We start from the raw sequence: 21195 nt of genomic DNA on the forward strand, positions 1-21195 counted from the left end.
ACTCATATAAATATCTAGATTGCAGCTATATAAATACCTAGATAAATATCAAACAAAGCCAAAGCCTAAAACACACCTTTCTCAGGAATGAGTATTACAAAAAAAATTAAAACAAAACAAAGAAACAAGCTAAAGAAATGCTCTCAAGAGAAAAACACAATTGTTCTCATTTTCCAGCATAATTCCGCTCACTGCTTGGATACCCTGGTGCTCTAACTGTTACAGTAGACAGAACGTTAATGATAAAGTAACTCTTACGTTGGTTCCTGGGGCAGTGCTGATGAGCTCCAAAAGGAGAGCTACCCAGCATAACCAGTGGCCATAACATCGATGGGGCATGGTTATCGTTTCTCCCCTAAGGTATGCACTAACTGAAAAGAGTATATGCTATTCAGAAAGTCGTTTTCAGATCCTCTGTTGTTGGGTTTCAGTTTCAATTCTGTTGACAGATTCATAGATTCCAAGGCCAAAAGGGACCATTGTGATCACCTAGTCCGACCTCCTGTATAACACAGGCCACAGAACTTCCTCAAAATAATTCCTAGAGCATACTTTTTAGGAAAAAAAATCCAATCTTGATTTTAAAATTGACATGATAAAAAAAATTTATCATGCCCCTTGATAAACTGTTCCAATGGTTTAATTATTCTCACTGTCAAAAATTTACACCTTATTTCCAGTCTGAACTTGTCTCACTTCAACTTCCAGCCATTAGATCAACTATACCTTTCTCTGATAGACTGAAGAGCCCATTATTAAATATTTGTTCCCCATGTAGGTACTTATAGACTGTGATCAAGTCACCCCTTAACCTTCTCTTTGTTAAACTAAACAGATTGAGCTCCTTGAGTCTATCACTAGAAGGCATGTTTTATAATCCTTTAATCATTCTCTGAACCCTGTTCAATTTATCAACATCCTTCTTGAATTGTGGGCACCAGAACTGGTCCACAATATTCCAGCAGCAGTTGCACCAGTGCCAAATATAGACGCAAAATAGACTCTCTACTCTTACCCTGCTTGTGTATCCCAGGATGGCATTAGCTCTTTTGGCCAAAGAGTCCAACAAAGAGCTCATGTTCAGCTGATTATCCAACACCACCCACGAATATTTTGCGAAGTCATTGCTCCCCAGGATTCTGTAAGTATGGGGGGGGTGAAAACATGGAGTGACTGATGTACTGGGCAATTCCAGCTCAGCTTTCTATGATTATATCTGATGGATATTGCTGCTGTGGTGTTTTACAGAATATTGTGTCAAACTTAAGTGGCAAGTATAGTGGCAAGTAAAGCAAGTGTAATGTTGCCTATGGATTTCTTCAGTTTTAGAGCATTTGATGACACTATACTCCCATTGCCATTCACATACACATTTTGGCTCTCCAACACAACAGTGTGCAGTATGTTATAAACCAATTCATTTCTATGTACTATTGCAGTTCCTCTAGAGGAAGAGCTGAAAGGACATTCTATAGTTTGGACACACTGAAAAGCAGTGTGGTCTAGTCGTGGATAAAACACTGGACTAAGACTCAGGAGAACCTGGTTCTATTTCCCAGCCCCACCACTGATCAGTTGTGTGACATAGGGCAAAGAACTTCTCCCATCTGTGCCTCTGTTTTCCCCTACCACCCACTATCTGTCTTGTCTATTTAGACTGTTGGCTCTATACAACAGGAACCATCTTTCCTTACGTCTTTGGACAGCGGCTACCATAATAGGGCCCTAATCTGAACTGGAGCCTCTGGATGCTATTGTAATATGATTATTATTTTATAATTGTGGCAGAAAACAAAGCCACTCAAAAGAAAAATTTGTAAGGGGCCACAGGTCTAAGTTAGTAATAATATAGCCAGTACTCTTGATTCCGGATTACCTTCTGGAACCAGTTAAGTTCCAGTCTGTCAGCCAAATGCATTCAAAGAAGAATGCCTAGATATAGTCTAGAGACCTATAAACTATTAGAAGGATCACTGAAAATGTCTAAACTGAATGTGTTATTTAAACAAAACACAATACCATTTATTTTAGTTTTCTGTTTCCATTGTAAACTACAAATATATGAAACTTTATTTCTGAGACTGCTACTGTGTAGAGCAAAGTAAACACTTCAGAAATGTACCCATCTTTCAAAATGAAGAATTCACAGTATGCTCTAAATAAAGCATCCAAGGCTAACTTTGTAACATGAGCTCAGCAAGTCTTACAAGCGATTTTCCTTACTGAAGATGTTTTTGCTGAATTGCTAATTAGTAGCATATAAAAATGCAAATCAAAAATACTATACACAAGGCTATGCTATTGCTGACATTAAGAAATCAGTAATACTAAAACATAAAAAGTCCTGTTTGAATAATGTACTATTAATAAAAAGAAAAGGAGTACTTGTGGCACCTTAGAGACTCTAAGGTGCAACTCCTTTTCTTTTTGCGAATACAGACTAACATGGCTGCTACTCTGAAACCTACTATTAATAGTATCCTGAACTATAACAGCATTTATTGGTTCTCAAAAATAAATCTAGGAGGGCAGAAATAGATTTGAGTAAGTGATTTTCTAAATAACCATACTACTGAAAAGGAAAATCATCTTAGGAAATGGATATATCTAACACAATTGGACTGCGCCTCCTTTGTTTACCTCATAAACCTCAAATTATGACTTACGCAAAAGGGCTGAAGCCTCTATTTATCAAATAGACTCTCATGAAATGATTATGTCAGGTTTAAAACATTTTAGAGTAGGTCATACCAGTCAGCTGTTTGTAAATTATTTCCTCGGAGTCTGCCATTGCGCTAGAAAGAAACCAAACCAAATAGAAACTTATGGTGTACTTGCCTAGTGCTTTGCAGTCAGGAATCTTGCTTTTACTGCACCAGTTGTTTCTCTCTCAGCAACAGGAATTAAAACAATCCAATGTGCACTGCAACTCTGAACACACAGTCAGTGTGCTAGATCTTTGGTCTGTCATAAAAATAAAAAAATAGATGGCTCATTAAAGGACCAAATCTGTACAAGATTGTGCATTTCTGATCAAAACACCCATTAAAAAAAATCATCTGCCTTTTGCACATGCCTAAGTTTTGTCACTAGCCCTTATTTCATATTCCTTTTGTTTACCACAAGACTGATGGATTATATAGGAGCGTCCCTCTTGATCTTAAGTATTTTCAAAGGATAAATAATTAAAGTATCTTCCTATAGATTTGACTGAAATTTTCCTTCGTAATTGATCAGGAAAGAGCTACATATTTCTAGGATGCTGTAGGTATAATAATTCAAAACTAAAGTATTATCTTTTGATTAAACATTAATGGCCTGATTACACAGAAAATAGATGCACAGTCAAAATACATACCTAATTTGTACAAAAAAATATTACACAACAGGCTAACAGCATGCACAAATTATCTAAATTATCTATTTGTGCAATTAATCATTGTAATTGCATATGCAAATATAGGCACAGAATTGTGTGTGCATTTTGCACAAGTAATTGTGCATCTAACAAAGTAAAACTTCTTCCCAGTGCTTTCTTCCCTGGTATATATATTTAAAGATGCACTTAAGTTCTTTCACCCCTCGCTTGCTAACACTCTTTTGGGAAGAACAGTTTTTGCAAAAATCCATTGTTCCTTGCTAAATTAAATCAATTTCTTGCTTGCCACAAACAATTTAGTATCTAAATTAGTCCATCTATTCGCTTTACATTGACACATTTTCATTTTATTAGGTAAGTAACTGCTTAGGACCTTCCTGCCTGAGAGACCCTCTCTCATGCTCTCTGTGCCTCGCTGCCACGGATGAGATCAGCAGAAACATTTGAGCTGAAGTTCCATTGCTCTAAATGCAAAGATGCTGACAGCCAGATACTCTGTGAGGACCCCATGGCTTTGGAATTCACACATTCCCTTGTTCCAAAATACCTCAAGTCTGATGATCTTCATGACATACTGAAAAGCTCATCTTTTTCCCCACACATTTGAAAATGGAGAATTGTAAGGGTGGGAAATTGTTCGTGTAGGAGGGCGGTTTTAAACTTTTGATGCTCCTGATTTTCTGATTAGGGCTCTATTAAATGGCATAGCTGTATGTAATCGCACCTCTGACCTCCAGAGTGCCTCCTAGCATCCAGGTACGCAATTGCAGGGGTTCTCTCAGTCTAGCACCCTCTTTAGTTTTTCTTGTGCTATAATGGTCTGTTGAAATACTTGGCTTAGCCCTCCTGTCAGGTCACTGCTCAGTCCATTTCCCTTCCAGGGATAAACAAAAAAGCCCCCAAATAGGAAATTCAAAATCTAATGGCCTTCAAGCCCATCTTCCAGCATCTATCTGCAGCTTATCATTCTTGGCCTTTTTCTCTTCAACACCCATTCACCCCTTCCTGGTCTGGGGGAGAGGCAGGGGAATGCAGGCCCACCTTCTCCTCTGTGTTCCAGCCCAAGGACCCTGTTTTAGGCAGATAAGGACTGTGGGTGTTTTTGATCCCTCTATTTCTTCCCTGAACTGCCCCTACTGTCACGCGGCTTGACAATGTCTTCACCAGGTCTCTACTATCCCCGCCTGGAGCCGATTCCTCATAGCTTCTCCTTACTGAGCCATGAAGGCACTTTCTCCAAGACCATTCCCAGCCCTCCTCTGAAGCAGCTGGGCTGTGTGTGAGCAGTCCCTCATCTCGCACCGTTACAGCAGTCGATATCTCCCCCCTCCAGGCAGGAGTTCCCCCTCAGCCCTCTTCTTTGAGCTGGGGTTTGTGTCTTAGGCCTCTTGCTTGGAATAGGCAGCTGCAAGGCTTTATCCAGCACCCTTCAACTGAACACTCTCTCCAATTAGCCTGTCACTCTGGAGGAGTCAGTCAGACGCCTTCTCTGGACAGTATGGCCCTGCTGTGAGGGAGGAGGCAGCCTTTATACTGGTCCCCTTCTCCTGACTCCTCCCCAACTGATGGGGTGAGAGGATCCTTGCCCTGCCCTCTCTGCAAGGCTTCAGGCCCTTGATGATCATAGAATCATAGAATATCAGGGTTGGAAGGGACCTCAGGAGGTCATCTAGTCCAACCCCCTGCTCAAAGCAGGACTAATCCCCAATTAAATCATCCCAGCCAGGGCTTTGTCAAGCCTGACCTTAAAAACTTCTAAGGAAGGAGATTCTACCACCTCCATGATACAGTGTCAAGATTCCTTCCTCAAGCATCATCCATTCCTGGGACTCTAAAGTCTCCCTATATATCTACTGGACCCTTCCAAGCCCTTAAAGGGCCACACCAGGTGGCTGGGTGGGCTGACCACTAGAAGCCACTGCCCTCCATCGCACACTACCCCATCACATGTACTTTTGTTCGAATATACAGTTTGAAATTCTGTTAGGAGGACTTATGGGCTAGGGGCCAAGATTTTCAGTCTTGGCCCAGTGCAAATGAAATGGTTAATTCATCATTATCTCACATATATATGGTTTAATTATTTGTAAAATGCTTTAATATTCTTGTTTTAAAAGTGCTTATATATGTCACAGTTTCAGGTTTAACTGACCCCCTCCTGTTCTTCCTTGAGGGTACCCACTCAAGGTTTAGGCTTCTCAGCTATCACCTCTTAGGGGGCAGAGACCCACATCTCTCTCCCTTCAGACCAGAGGTTTGGGTTTGCTGTCGCTCTGCACTTCACTGCTATTTCCCAGCAGGTCTGACTGGGGTCCATTCATGCTCAATACTTACCACAGGTCACCTGTTAATCTTATGGGGCCCTAGAAAGCCAATGTCTTTCCAACCCCACCGCAAGGGTTAGTACCCCCACCCCTGAGACAGAATGTCCTGTCCATTTGCTGAGTCAGACAGACGGCCCCAAGTCAATTTAAACCCAGCTTTTTTCTTTTTTTAAATAATAAAAGCCCTTTTCTTTGTCTGTTAGTTTCTGGAAAACCCAGTTTGAACCAGTGTATGCAAGCCTCCCGGGGAGAGTTCCTCTCTGGAGGTGTTTACAACCCAGCTGATTCACCTTAATCAACCCCCACTGTTTTTTGTTCCTGAAGCTGTGGGAACCGTCCTCACTGGACCTGCACACAATCCCTGGCCCACCGTGATACATGAACTTAATACCATATGGTCCCAAAGATAGGCTGCAATATATGTCACAATCTATACAACTGCAACATATTTCTATAACCTTAGAATTGGTACAAACCTTCAAATGCATTAAAGGCATTCTCAAGTGACCAATTGTTACATCAGACATTATCAATTATTTTTAAAGTATCACCAGTGTTCCAGCATGGTCTGAGCACAGACAATACAGCATTCTGTGCCTGCTGTCTTGAAATCCCCCTTGCATAGGGTCCCTTTTCAACCTATCCCAGATGCAGCAAACAACTTGAATTAGAGAACCTACAGGCATGACAGATTCAATTGATTGATTTTAAATTGAAGCAAATTTATATTTGGGGGGTTCTTTTACTACCACTGGCTCCCATTATTCCTGGTGACCAATCTCCCTTCCACCCAGCTATTACCAGCCTGGCATTCTTCCTCATTGACTTGGATATTTACTGCTTCTTCACTCAGATCAGACCCTGTACCCACCCAACTACCATTATCTGCTTCGGATGGATCCTTCCTTGGTCCCCATAGACCCAGAATTTTCACGTCCTCCTGCACAACCTTCCTTATCAGGCTGTCTTCATGTTTCCCAAGTGTTCAAACATCTGCCTATATCACAGCTGTAGCCTCACTTCACTGGAGCTTCCAGGGACTGTATCATATGTGAAGAGTTTTGCAGAGGCAGAGTAGCCTTTTTAAGGGGTGTTCAAGCTGCAACTCAGGCTAGTATTGTGAAAATCCATATATCAAATATTTTATTTATGCATAAATATTTTGTTCACAATTATAAATTAATGTAAATTTAACTTTGAAAATCTTTTCAGTCTGTCTTCCCTTGGTTATTATGTGAAACTATATTTCTTTCTAATAGTCCTATGAAGGCCCTTTGACCGATGTCCAGGGGCCCTATGATGACATCACAGTGGTGACACTTCAGTGTGCTTAGGTATTTACAACTTTTTTATTTTCCTTGCCTGTTGTAACATGGAGGTTACACAAGTAGCATCACACTGGCATTGATATACAAGCATAATTAGTTAGCCATATAAACTGCACAATGAAAAGAACAATGGTAATCCATATTGGTTCATTCCTTTTTTATTAATTCCTGCTAGCAGGAGCAGCAAGATTATTGAAAATCCTTCTGTGCTACATGAGGCCTGCATAGCAGAAAGACATCTGGGAAAAACACCAAAGAAAGTAAAATACCCTTTGGACCTTAAATAGCAGGTGAACCTTCATTTTTCACACTCCCCATCAGTTTACATCAGACCTGCTGGATTTCACTTACCTATAGTAGTTTGAGATTCTAAATTTGTTAGTCTCTAAGGTGCCACAAGTCCTCCTTTTCTTTCTGAGTTAAGGTGGAAACAAATACTATTTCCACAGAGCTCACGACTTGGGTATGAAGAACCTGCCCTCACTGAATACAAGGGAGTTTTGACTGGATTTAAATGGGAGTTTAACAGATAGTTCACTACTGTGCAGGATGTTTGTGATTTGTGACACCCACAGATATTCCAGGCAAAAACATTGCTGGAAGACATTCATTGTAATAACAAATGCTATTTGGGAGTCAAGGACTAGCTGAGAGTTGTAGATGGCCCCAAATCCTATTAATCCCCATGGAATATTCTGTGTCATGGTCACTATTATTATCTTCAGATGAATCTTTACAAAAATACACAGAAGTATTCTTCTCCTGTTTCATCTGGTGGCCTGGAGCATGATTCCGCACATCACAGACATCAGCATAAGCACAGCATGTATTAGTCACGCTGATTTAAGCAGAAGAGAGTGTTCTTCAGGAGCAGTCAGTGATTCTGCCCTGCAGCATGATTACACAATGAATCAAATGGACACCACCAATGGAGTCCTTCTCTCTCTAAAGGGAAAGTGTGTTCCCAAGGACTATGCAATCCCATTCACGCCCAAACAAGATCTTCATGAATGTCCCTGGTGTCTCACTCCCCTCCCTGGAGATGAAGGGAGGCCAAAAATGCAGCATTTTTAGTTTCTTGAAGCTGCAGTTTCACTGGGTACCTGGAGGGCATTTCTAGGTTGTGTGCGTGTTCTGTTCATCTTATCATGTATTTCACAGATAGTTGCACAAAGAAATTAACACACAAGGCAATGAGTGACAGTGAGGTTGTGACACATCTGATACAGGCAAGGCTTTTCGAAGTTAAGGCTGATACTGCTTAACTCATCTTCTTATGCCTTGGCAATATAATCATTGTAATTAAAGACAGGACAAATCTATTAGCTCATTGAATCCATCCTGTTGGAAACGTTATGTAGTGTTCCCCAAAAGAGGACGTTTAAAGATATTAAACCAATATTAGTCTGGACCTTAGCCAAAAAGGAAAAAATGCAGCACATATTGTATTAGAAGCCAAGTATAAATAACTCCACTGCAATAAAAGGAGGCGGCTAAGGCAGCTTTGAATTTAACTTTTCTTGCTTCAGACAATTTGTGTCAAACTGAATTATTTTAAAAACAAATTATTTTAAAACCAAACTAACCAAATGTCTCTCTGAAGTGCCTATTAACTGAGAAAATACAACAGAAAGATTGATCAGCAGTTATTCATTCAGGGCATTAGTTATTTAATAGAACAGTCGAGACCTATGATGTAAATGTGTATTTAGAACATATTTAGTATGTATACCAAGTGTGTGCAATGCAAAGCAGATGCTCCTGTCCATGTGAAAGAGCAGAATTTCAGCATCCAAAGTTCCATCTACATCTGTTTCTTCATTTTTGATAATGTAATAAAAGTGGGATTCTCTCACAGCTTGAGTGATCACATTCTATAAGACTGTCCTACCTGGAAACTGTGGAGGATGGAGACCTTTCGCAGCTTCTACTCCATGCCCCTGTACGGGGTTCCTAGTCACCGAATCTGCATATGCACAGAACTGGTAGTTTGTTCCCTAGCCTATCCTCAATGCCCTCCTTCTTGTTTGTACTTTTAGAAAGGTATGGTGAATCCTCCCTTCACTCAGCCTGTGCCCACTATTATCTGCACAGCATTACCGTACTGGTTCCATGACACGCCCTCTCTCTGCAATGAATTTCACTTGAAGTGAGCACACCATATTATGAGATAAAGTTCTTGAGAAATGTTTTTTGGTGCTCCACCGATGCCTCATGGAAATGTAAAAATTACAAAAATATTCTATTTAGAGAAAATTCTGCTTGAGTTTTTTGGTATTTGTTAACTTGTTCTTTACTCCTAGGAAACATATTGTATAAAAACAGTCTTTGCTCTTTAAATATGTGACTGTTCCTGCTTATTCTCACCTGAAATCATTCTGGACCCAATGCAGAAAGGTACTTAACCACATTCTTAACTTTCAACACATGAACAGTCCCACTGAAATCAATAGGACTGTTCGTGCTTACATTTAAGCACATGCTTGAGCACTTTCCAGAAAAAGGGTCCCTGTTCGTAACATTATGATTCGTTGCAAAGGACAGGTTTATGACATTAACAGAGGATTATAAATTTAGGGGAGGAAGATTTAAAAATGCCTGTTTCAATCTAAAAACATCCAAAGGGATCAGAAAGCAGGGAAGAAAAGAAACCACAAAAAACAAAACATCTAAGAATTGTTTCTGTATAGAATGTTTTCTCAAAGTTTTCCATGAGGCATATGTGCCTCTTTAAAAATTAAAATTGTTTTATGCAAAAAAAAATCTTAAAACTGGTAATCTTTCTTTTTCATTTTTAAAGCACTCATACATATTTGCTCCTGTGCTAAGACATTTGTGTGCCAAGTTACAAACTTCTAAAAAACTGGATTTATAATGGCAATGAAAAAAATATATAAGGAATCACTTTGACACGTCTCCATATATTTCTTTGAAGCTTTAAAATTTGATCCTAAATTCTCAGAAAAACAAATAATTTCACATTAGAACATAACAAGACATCTGTCAATGAAGCCACAATACAATTTCTGTTTACAATTTACACTATAAAACTCATATTTAAACAATGTCATTGGTTTAATTCATCCACTTTTAGAAGCTGTGTTAAGTCTGCCAAAAAACATCAGCATCACACAGTTGAACGGAATAATTATGTACATGGAGATCATTTCTTTGTAATTCATTATCTCTCCATAATATACATTTTACATTGAGAACAGACACAATACTGAACTCTAAGAACTAGCTCTCGGGTAAGGGTAAACAATACCAAAGAGGGCAATCTGATTGATGTACTGAGTGAATTCCTTGCCTGCTCTATGGTACAGCAATTCCAAAGAATCCATGGCCAGGATGGTTAAAGCATTTGTAAGAGCACAGCAATGTCCTTACAGGCAAGAGGTGCACGTTTCTGCTTATCTTCATTTTCTTTAAAAAAAAACAATACAATAAAATTCAATGTAAAAACTGCAAAAATAGAAAATATTTCTACACTACATACACAATTAAGGCAGAGCTGTAACACTGGTGTTTGATATTACTCTCAATAAAGTTGTCTCATAAGAAACTAATAACTCCCAATTTTCTGAACACCCTGTAAATGAAATAAGTAATTCTTCTAAGGTCTGATACTGCAGCCTTCTACAGGCAAAATCACATTACAGTTTTAGCTTGAAGAGTAATATTAAAATAGATATCCTTGGGGCCATCTTTTGTGCCTGCTGCAGCACTGAGCACATTAATAAAAACAAATGAACAGGAGTTTTGCCAGTGTAAAAACAGCAAGACTGGGTGCTTATGCAAGTCTAATATGTATAATCTAGCGTGAAAATGGATCAACAGGAGGAGTCTGTGGAAAATTTACTGATCTTTTGGTTTTGTTTTTTAAATATATTTGAAAATCAAGACACTACACCAAGAAAATGAGATGATAAAAGACATTGAGAGCTTTGCCTCTTCCACTCTGTCTAAATTAAGCAAGCATTTAAGAAATGGAGCTATACTGGTTTCCACAGACCTCTGGAAGTTCAACGACTTGAGAAATACAGGGATCAACTACTACTACGTTTCTTGAAGTGTCATATTACAGTATTGCATAGAGGCCCCCACTGAGACTGGACCTCACTGTGCCAGGCACTGTCTGTACACAAAGTAAAATATAGTCCCCGCTTGGAACAGCTTACAAATCTAAACAGACAATGGATAGGAGGGGAAACTGAGGCACAGTGACTTATCCAAGTCACACAGCAGGTCAGTGGCAGAACCTCCTGAGTCCCAGTCCATAGCCCCATCCATTGGAAGACCATCCACGGCACAAGAGTTTCTCTTTTAAAAATTTAAATTAATTTTACAACGTATTCATTTTAATTTTAAACCTTTTTTCCCCTGCCCTTTACCATAGTTAACACATTCATAAACTTCAATAGCTTGTTGGGTCCTAAAATGTGTAGTTATTTGTAAAATGGCCATGACAGCTCTGAATTGGCAACTTAATAAAATTCTGATAATTCTAGTGTAGTTTTTCAAGTCATGTTCATTCCTACAGAAATTAGTTAAATAAATTATGAGATGAAAGAGTGTACCTTAAATTGGTTAAACAACCGTGTCCTGGGTGGTTGTACAAGAAGCCAACCAACCTGATGTCTCCTTTAATAATGCCCATAATGAACATTCCAGCTAAATGAGTTTTATTTCTCTATTCCAAAATCTTAAGTTTTTTGTGGGGAGTTGGGGTTTTTTAAGAGCTATATATTTATGCTGTCTGAATTTATCTGTAGGGCCAAATTTTCATATCAGACACTAAATTGTGTGGAAGTAAACCAACATAAGAACATAAGAATGGCCATACTGGGACAGACCCAAAGTCCATCTAGCCCAGTATCCTGTCTTCCGACAGTGGCCAGTGCCAGGTCACCCAGAGGGAACGAACAGAATGAATGAACCAGCTTGCCAATACAAATGCAGGGGTCTGCAGGTTCAAGTACTGTATCAAGCATGAATTGAAAAAACCGGTCCTTGTAGTTTTACCTTCATACAGTTTGATTGGAAGCTTAATGGATTCAAAAACCCAAACAAACAGAGCTCAGCAGTTTAGTTACATTTACATAATAATAATCCATATGTATTCATGTGATCCCAAGCCTGAACTCCACCAAGGAGTTCAGAGACAGCATGCTCTAGTGGCTTTGAGCAAGGGACTGGGTATCTGGTGACCTGACTATATCCCTCACTTTCTGCCAGTGATGTGCTGTGTAACTTTAGACCAGAGGTGGGCAAACTATGGACCGCGGGACTGTCCTGCCTGGCCCTTGAGCTCCCGGCCGGGGAGGCTCGCCCCTAGCCCCTTCCCTGCAGCCTCAGTGTGCCATGCCACCAGCGCTCTGGGCTGCGGAGCTGCGACCTCCTGCCAGGCAGTGCAGCTGCGACAGCTGACAGGTGTAGTGTATTAAATTGCTCCCCATAGGAACGTGCGATCTACCGAGCACCAGGACTGACAGCCATAAGTAGTACACCATAAGTGGCACATTCCTACAGGGAGCAATTTAATACACTACACCCACGTAGGGAAAGCTGTGCTTCCCAAAACAGCCTGGCTGCCACCCCTTATCCGCCCCTTCCCACTTCTCACCCCGACTGCCACCCTCAGAACCCCAGACCCATCCAACCCTCCCTACTCCTTGTCCCCTTACTGCCCCCTGCCAGGACGTCCCGCCCCTAACCGCCCCCCCAGGACCCCACCCCTATCCCACCCCCAACCCCTGCCCCTTATCCAACCCGCCTGCTCCCCGCCCCCTTACCATGCTGCCCAAAGCACCAAGACTGGCAGCCGTTAAGTAATACACGGTAAGTAGCACATTCCTACGGGGATCAATTTAATACACTACGCCCAGCCCCCCATACAGTTTCGGAATCCCAATATGGCCATTGGGCCAAAAAGTTTTCCCACCCCTGATTTAGACAATGGTTCACTAGCAATATATGATGCAACAAGGAGGCAGAGCTGTCAGAAAAGCAGTACATTTAATAAAGCTGTTTCCAAGAAAACATGCTCAGGATTTTACTGTTTCTATCTATACCACACGCAGGAGCAACCCACAGACTTACACTCACACCCCAGCTTCTAGTTCCTCCTGAAAACCAATTCTCCTTCTCCAGTACAACTCATCAGACTACAGACTAGTCATTTAACCTTTCTGGCCTTATCTGCTCTAGTAAAATTAGTACCCATATTCCTAAACTGCTATTGTGGACAAGCCTCAAGGATTTTTTACAGCATGCTATGACAATCAGGCTTGAACATGGGCATACACATTATTTCTCACTCAGAAATAAAGAATAAAAAGATGATGACATATGATACTTGGCAGGCTTGCTTCTAAACAGAGGGTCTAATTATCAAAATAGGGGCTTTATACTTACATCTATCTCCACTACCAGTTCTAGGTTCAAATGCTACCACACTCACAAATGATTGCATTCATGTAATTAAGAGACAGAGTTCTGAAAATTTGCATTAGGATATTATTCATGCCAACCAACATCCCTTTAAAAGGTCAACTGGATTTTTTTTCCAAAGTTTAGATCTGAGTTGCTATTCCCATCTTATATGCAGCTGCTCATTCACAAGGGTCTGCTTTAGGAAGTTTAATCTATCAACAAGCATGCATATATTTTCTGCACTGAACAGTGCACAAATCACATAGAATCATAGAATATCAGGGTTGGAAGGGACCTCAGGAGGTCATCTAGTCCAACCCCCTGCTCAAAGCAGGACCAATCCCCAACTAAATCATCCCAGCCAGGGACATCCTGCAGAGCAACTCATAACTCAAGAGAACACCACACTGGGTCCTTCCTGTTTGCTGATGAAATAAAATGACTTCATTTTGGTCTAAAAGACATGACAATGTCCTCTTAAGTAATAAATATCTTGTAAGCAGACAATTTAGAATAATACTTGTTGTGGTAAAGATGTACACTGTGACAGAAGTTGATTTTCATACTACAGGCAGAATCCCATCTCTTACATGTCCATGAATACTACCATCTGACCAGGAAAACTAGAAAAATAAAATGGTAATGGAGTTAAAAAGACCAGTACATGTAAAGCAGGAGAGCAGAGTATTTGAGAAGTTACCAAAGACTTATAAGGCTTAGCCCTAGTCCACACTATGAGGTGAGGTCGACTTTAGCTGTGTTAGGTTGATTTTATAACCAATGCATCTACACAACCAACCCCATTCCGTCTACCTAAAGGGCTCTTAAAATCTACTGCTGTACTCCTCCCCACTGAGGGGAGGAGCACTAAAATCGACCTTGCTGGTTTGAATTTGGGGTAGTACAGATGTAATTTCGACGGTATTGGCCTCCAGGAGCTATCCCAAGGTACTCCAATGTGACCGTTCTAGACAACACTTTGAACTCTGATGTACACAGGAAAAGCCCCGGGAAATTTTGAATTTCATTTGCTGAGCGTGGCGAGCTCAGCAACACAAGTGACCATGCAGTCCTAGAATCGCAAATGAGCTCCAGAATGGACAAAACAAGAGATACTGGATCTGATTGCTGTATGGGGAGAAAAATCTGTGCAGGCCGAATTCTGATCAAAAAGAAGAAATGCTAATATATTTGCCAAAATCACACAGGGCATGGTGGAGAGAGGCTACAACAGGGACACACAGCAGTGTCACGTCAAGTAAGGAGCTCAGGAAAGCCTACCAAAAGACAAAGGAGGCAAACAGTCGCTCCGGGTCAGAGCCCCATACATGCCGCTTCTATGATCAGCTGCATGGCATTCTAGGGGGGACCCTACCACTGTCCGTGCACACCTGCAAGAGAGGAGGAGCATTTTGTGGATGAGGAGGAGGAGGAGAACGCGCAGCAGGCAAGCGGTGAATCCGTTCTCCCCAGCAGCCAGGACCTTTTCATCACCCTGGAGCCAATACCCTCCCAAGGCGGGTTTCCGGACCCTGAAGCAAGAGAAGGCACCTCTAGTGAGTGCACATTTGTACTACACTACAGGCTTTAAAAGCAATTGTGTTTAATGTTTGATTTGCCCTGAAGAATTGGGATGCATTTGTGGCCAGTACAGCTACTGGAAAAGTCTGTTAACGTGTCTGGGGATGGAGCGGGAATCCTCCAGGGACATCTCCGTCAAGCTCTCCTGGAGGTACTCTAAAAGTCTTTGCAGAAGGTTTCTGGGGAGGGCTGCCTTATTTCATCCTCCACGGTAGGACACTTTACCGCGCCAAGCCAGTAGCAAGTAGTCTGGAATCACTGCAGCGCAAAGCATGGCAGCAAATGGTCCTGGGTTTTGGTCGCATTCAAGCAACATTTGGTCTTTATCTTTCTGTGTTAGCCTCAGGAGAGTGATATCATTCATGGTCACCTGGTTGAAATTAGAGGAATTTTTGTAAGGGAACAGTAAAAGGACCACGTTCATGCTGGGTTGTTCGCGCTTGGCTAAAAGCTCCCGGAGAATAGCCACGCGGCGGGGGGAGGGGTGAAGGGATCATCCCAGAGAATAGTCACGCGGTGCGGTGGGGGGAGGTGTGTGCTGCACATCCACCCGAAAACCGTAGCCCCTCCTTTTAAACGTGAAACCCAACCAGCATTGCTTGCTATGGGAAAGGATGGCGCTGCAGTTTGAAACCATTCCCACATGTTACGAAGGTGTATGAAGCCAACCCCGTGTACCAAACGGTTTACCATGGCTGCATGGAAACCAAATACTGAGGTTATCGCAGATCAGAAAGCGAAAAAAATGCACACGCGATGACATGTTTTCCAAGCTCACGCAGTCCTCCTGCACTGACAGGGCACAGCTTAATGCATGGAGGCATTCAGTGGCAGAGGCCAGGAAAGCATTAAGTAAGCGCAAAGAGCAGAGGCAGGAGGCGATGCTGAGGCTAATGGGGCAGAAACGGACATGGATGAAGCATATGTTGGAGCTGCAGGAAAGCCAACAAAAGCACAAACCCCCACTGCATCCATTGTATAACTTGACCTTCTCCCCAAGTTCCATATGCTCCTCACCCAGATGCCCAAGAACATGGGGATGGGAGGGGTGGCCCAAAGCAAGAGAAGGCTGTCATTCAAACAGTTTTGATATGTAGTGTGGCTACAATAAGCAATGTGACCTTGTTCTTTCCTCCTTCCCTTCTCCCGCACCCCACCCCACCCCACCCGGACTACCTTGTCAGTTATCTCACTTTTTTTTTAATTAATAAAGAAAGAATGCATGGTTTCAAAACAATAGTTACTTTATTTCCTTTGCCAGCTGTGATCGAAGGGGGGAGGGTGGTTGGCTTACAGGGAATTAAAATCAACAAAGGGGGTGGGTTTGCAACAAGGAGAAACACATACAACTGTCACACCGAAGCCTGGCCAGTCATGAAACTGGTTTTCAAAGCCTTTCTGATGCACAGCGCGCCTAGCTGTGCTCTTCTAATCGCCTTGGCATCTGGCTGCTCAAAATCGGCCACCAAGCGATTTGCCTCAACCTCCCACCCCACCATAAACTTCTCCTCCTTACTCTCACAGATGGAGCATACAGCAAGCAGCAGTAACAATGAGAATGTTGGTTGCGCTGAGGTTTAACCTAGTCAGTAAACAGCATCAGCAAGCTTTTAAACGTCCAAAGGCACATTCTACCACCATTCTGCACTTCCTCAGCCTATAGTTAAACTGCTCCTTACTACTGTCCAGGCTGCCTGTGTATGGCTTCATGAGCCATGGGAGCAAGGGGTAGGCTGGGTCCCCAAGGATAACTATTGGCATTTCAACATCCCCAACGGTAATTTTCTGGTCTGGGAAGTAAGTTCCTTCTTGCAACTGCTAGAACACCCCCGAGTTCCTAAAGATGTGAATGTCATGCACCTTTCCCGGCCATCCTATGTTGATGTAGGTGAAACGTCCCTTGTGATCCACCACTGCTTGCAGCACCATTGAGAAGTACCCCTTGCGGTTTACGTACTGGTCGGAAAGGTGGTCCGGCGTCAAGATAGGGATATGTGTTCCGTCTATCGTCTCACCACAGTTAGGAAACCCCATTGCAGCAAAGCCATCCACTATGAGCTGCACATTTCCCGGAGTCACTACCCTTGATGGCAGAACGTCAGTGATTGCATTGGCTACTTGGATCACAGCAGTCCTCACAGTAGACTTGCCCACTCCAAGTTGATTCCCAACTGACCGGTAGCAATCAGGTGTTGCAAGCTTCCACAGGGCTATTGCCACTCGCTTCTCAACTGTCAGGGCAGCTCTCATCTTGGTATTCCTGCGCTTCAGGGCAGGGGAAAGCAACTCACGAAGTTCAAGGAAAGTGGCCTTACGCATGCGAAAGTTTCGCAGGCACTGTGAACCATCCCATACGTGCAACACTATGCGGTCCGACCAGTCTGTGCTTGTTTTCCGGGCCCAGAATTGGCGTTCCACAGTATGAACCAGCCCTACTGCCACCATGATGTCCAAGTTGCCATAGTCCGTGCTTTCAGGAACACCTGTGTCCATGTCCTCATCACAATCTTCCTCGTGCTGGTGTCTCTTAGCCTGGTTCTGCACAGACTCCACGATAATGTGCGAGGTGTTTACAATGCTCACAACAGCAGCGGTGAGCTGAGCAGGCTCCATTCTTGCCGTGGTATGGCGTCTGCACGGGTAACCCAGGAAAAAAGGAGCAAAACTATTGTCTACCGTTGCTTTCATGGAGGGAGGGTCGACTCACGACAGGTACCCAAAACCAACCTCAACAATGTTTTTGCCCCATCAGGCATTGGGAGCTTAACCCAGAATTCCAACGGGCAGCGGAGACTGCGGGAACTGTGGGATAGCTACCCACAGTGCACCGCTCCGTATGTCGATGCTAGCCACGGTATTGAGGACATACTCCGCCGACTTAATGCGCTTCGTGGGGACATACAAAATTGACTGTATAAAATCGATTTCTAAAAATCGACTTCTAAAAAATCGACCTAATTTGTAGTGTAGACATACCCTTAGGTGCTTAGCATTCAGGAAAAACAAGAGCCATAACCCATCCCCTCCTCACTGCTCAACAGAGCTGGCCCACACAAACAGAGTCCACACTGAACCCTGGAAATGCTATAGCGGGGGCCACTTTGACCCACACATCCCCAGCGTCCCTGGAGGAATTCCACCTGTCTGAGGGAGCTGCTGCTGCTGAGCAGCGCTTTTCACACCCCTATATTTCACGGGCCCAATGTAGGTATAACTCAGCCCTTTGTGTTTTGTTTTTAAAGTCTGTCCTGTTATGTCCATTTAGTTTTCAAAAGTAGTTTCTCATTCCTTCTATGTTACCTAGAAAACAATGAGACAGTGCTGTCTAGTGGTTAGGACAGGTCACCAGGACTCAGAAATCCTAGATTCTATTCCTGGCTCTGCCACTGATTTTTTATGGTTTCAGACAAACTGCACGTTTCAGTTTACCCATCTGTGCAATGGGTATCATCAGAAGGGTGTCATAAAGCTTAATAAGACCCTCTTAAGCATGAAATCCTCAGATGTAAGGTATTATAAAAGTTCCAAACATTTTATTAACAAACAGAGTAGAGGGTGGTTTGATTTTGCTCACTGATTTTAGTTTTTCAGGTTCAACTTTGTTACAGTACATTCGTTGGGTTCAAAAAGTAGTCAAAAGGCAGGAAACAGATGGTAATAATACTACTGTATGCACTTCTTCACACTGAAAAGTAATTAAGAATGGAGACTCCAGCTCCTCCTTATTTTTAAGGAAGGAGAACCCCACGGCGGTGAAAGTAAGGCTTTCAAGAAAGAATGGCTATTCCAATGTAAAGAACCGCAAACAAGGAATGAACAATAGGTTCAGATACAATATATAAATACTGTGGTGGCATGCTTTAGTTAACTCCTTATCAGAAGATAACATTATGTGCTAGGGTTTCTTTTAAAATGGACTCGCTGGCTATCACTGGGCTTCGTGACACACCACATGGTATGCTACACTGGCCAAGCTGGCGACGTGTGGCACCACTGCAGGGAGATCACAAACGCAGACAGCTATAGAATAATGAACCTGGGTGCAAACAAGAAAAGCTGCTAAGTCCTGTATCTTATCCTGGCTTGAGAATTACTATTGAATGTGCCAGTTCCAAACTACAACTATGACAGTAATGCAGGGTCACCAAAGATGCAAATTAGGGTCAGATTACTCAGAATTACAGTTAATTTCCCAGATCTGGATATATGCATCTGAAAACATGGCTATCCAGACGGAAAGGCTGCACCATATCTTTTTGGCATCATGGTACAGAAGATAAAAATATTATCCCAGAACAAGGAAAACAAGAAGACAGTATCTCAGGTCTACTATTAATCTTGTGACTTTTGCAAATATCTCACAATCCACTATTCTCAATGCAAAATTAAATAAATCTTGCCTGAAGTCCTATACACTCAAAAGAACTTCCTTGGTGAGAATTTGATGAGCATGAAGATTGTGCTTGTTGATTTCAAACATCTTTCCATTGTTCAAATCTGGATGCTCTAATGAGATGTCCAAATCCCATATCTGGGACACTCAAAAAAGCACTAATAAATTTGCCCTTCAATATGGCGGGGGGGGGGCAGGGAGGGAAGCTCCGGGCACCGAGCCACTCCAGCGGATGGCCCAAGCAACAGAAGGCTTTCGTTCGAACAGTTTTGATTTTTAGTGTGGCTGCAAATCAAAAATGTGGCCTTGTCCTTCCCTCCTCCCCCACCTCACTGGGCTACCTTGTCAGTTATCTCACTTTTTTTTTAATTAATAAAGAAAGAATGCATGGTTTCAAAACAATAGTTACTTTATTTCCTTTGCCAGCTGTGATCGAAGGGGGGAGGGTGGTTGGCTTACAGGGAATTAAAATCAACAAAGGGGGTGGGTTTGCAACAAGGAGAAACACATACAACTGTCACACCGAAGCCTGGCCAGTCATGAAACTGGTTTTCAAAGCCTTTCTGATGCACAGCGCGCCTAGCTGTGCTCTTCTAATCGCCTTGGCGTCTGGCTGCTCAAAATCGGCCACCAAGCGATTTGCCTCAACCTCCCACCCCACCATAAACTTCTCCTCCTTACTCTAACAGATATTATGGACCACACAGCAAGCAGCAATAACAATGAGAATGTTGGTTGCGCTGAGGTTTAACCTAGTCAGTAAACAGCATCAGCAAGCTTTTAAACGTCCAAAGGCACATTCTACCACCATTCTGCACTTCCTCAGCCTATAGTTAAACTGCTCCTTACTACTGTCCAAGCTGCCTGTGTACGGCCTCATGAGCCATGGGAGCATGGGGTAGGCCGGGTCCCCAAGGATAACTACGGGCATTTCTTCATCCCAAGGGTAATTTTCTGGACTGGGAAGTATGTCCCTTCTTGCAGCTGCTCGAACAGCACTGAGTTCCTAAAGATGCGAGCGTCATGCACCTTTCCCGGCCATCCCATACTGATGTCGGTGAAATGTCCCTTGTGATCCACCAGTGCTTCAAGCACCATTGAGAAGTATCCCTTGCAGTTTCTGTACTGTTGGCAAGATGGTCCGGTGCCAAGATAGGGATATGCGTTCCATCTATCGCCCCACCACAGTTAGGGAAACCCATTGCAGCAAAGCCATCCACTATGAGCTGCACATTTCCCCGAGTCACTATCCTTGCTAGTAGAAGGTCAGTGATTGCATTGGCTACTGGGATCACAGCAGCCCCCACAGTACATTTGCCCACTCCAAATTGATTCCTGACTGACCGGTAGCAGTCCGGCGTTGCAAGCTTTCACTGGGCTATCGCCACCCACTTCTCAACTGTCAGGGCAGCTCTCATCTTGGTATTCCTGTGTTTAAAGGCAGGGGAAAGCAACTCACAAAGTTCAAGGAAAGTGGCCTTACGTATGCGAAAGTTTTGCAGCCACTGTGAATCATCCCATACCTGCAACACTATGCGGTCCCACCAGTCTGTGCTTGTTTTCCGGGCCCAGAATCGGCTTTCCACTGTATCAACCTGCCCCACTGCCGCCATGATGTGCCAACTGCCACATCCCGTGCTTTCAGGAACATCTGTGATCATATCCTCCTCACAATCGTCCTCATGCTGGCAGCTCCTAGCCAGGTTCTGCACATACTGCAGGATAATGCGCAAGGTGTTTACAATGTTCACAACA

General features: G+C 42.8%; 2 protein-coding genes across 3 annotated transcripts in view; both read right to left on the bottom strand.

Annotated features, from left to right (window-relative positions):
- Positions 1-21195, bottom strand: part of SLC26A7 (solute carrier family 26 member 7) — a 158258-nt gene that overhangs the window by 133666 nt on the left and 3397 nt on the right. Inside the window, exon 2 of the mRNA XM_074944113.1 lies at positions 2839-2964. The gene's annotated coding sequence lies outside the window, so the exon portion shown is untranslated. The remainder of the gene's footprint in view (positions 1-2838; positions 2965-21195) is intronic.
- LRRC69 (leucine rich repeat containing 69) overlaps positions 9247-21195 on the bottom strand; it is a 55066-nt gene continuing 43117 nt past the window's right edge. For both annotated transcript variants that reach the window (XM_074944116.1, XM_074944114.1), the window contains one exon: positions 9247-10457. In XM_074944116.1, coding sequence (XP_074800217.1) covers positions 10347-10457 — 111 coding nt within the window. In that variant the 3' untranslated portion in view covers positions 9247-10346. The remainder of the gene's footprint in view (positions 10458-21195) is intronic.

Source organism: Natator depressus, chromosome 2, assembly GCF_965152275.1.
Source record: "Natator depressus isolate rNatDep1 chromosome 2, rNatDep2.hap1, whole genome shotgun sequence".
NCBI lineage: Eukaryota > Metazoa > Chordata > Testudines > Cheloniidae > Natator > Natator depressus.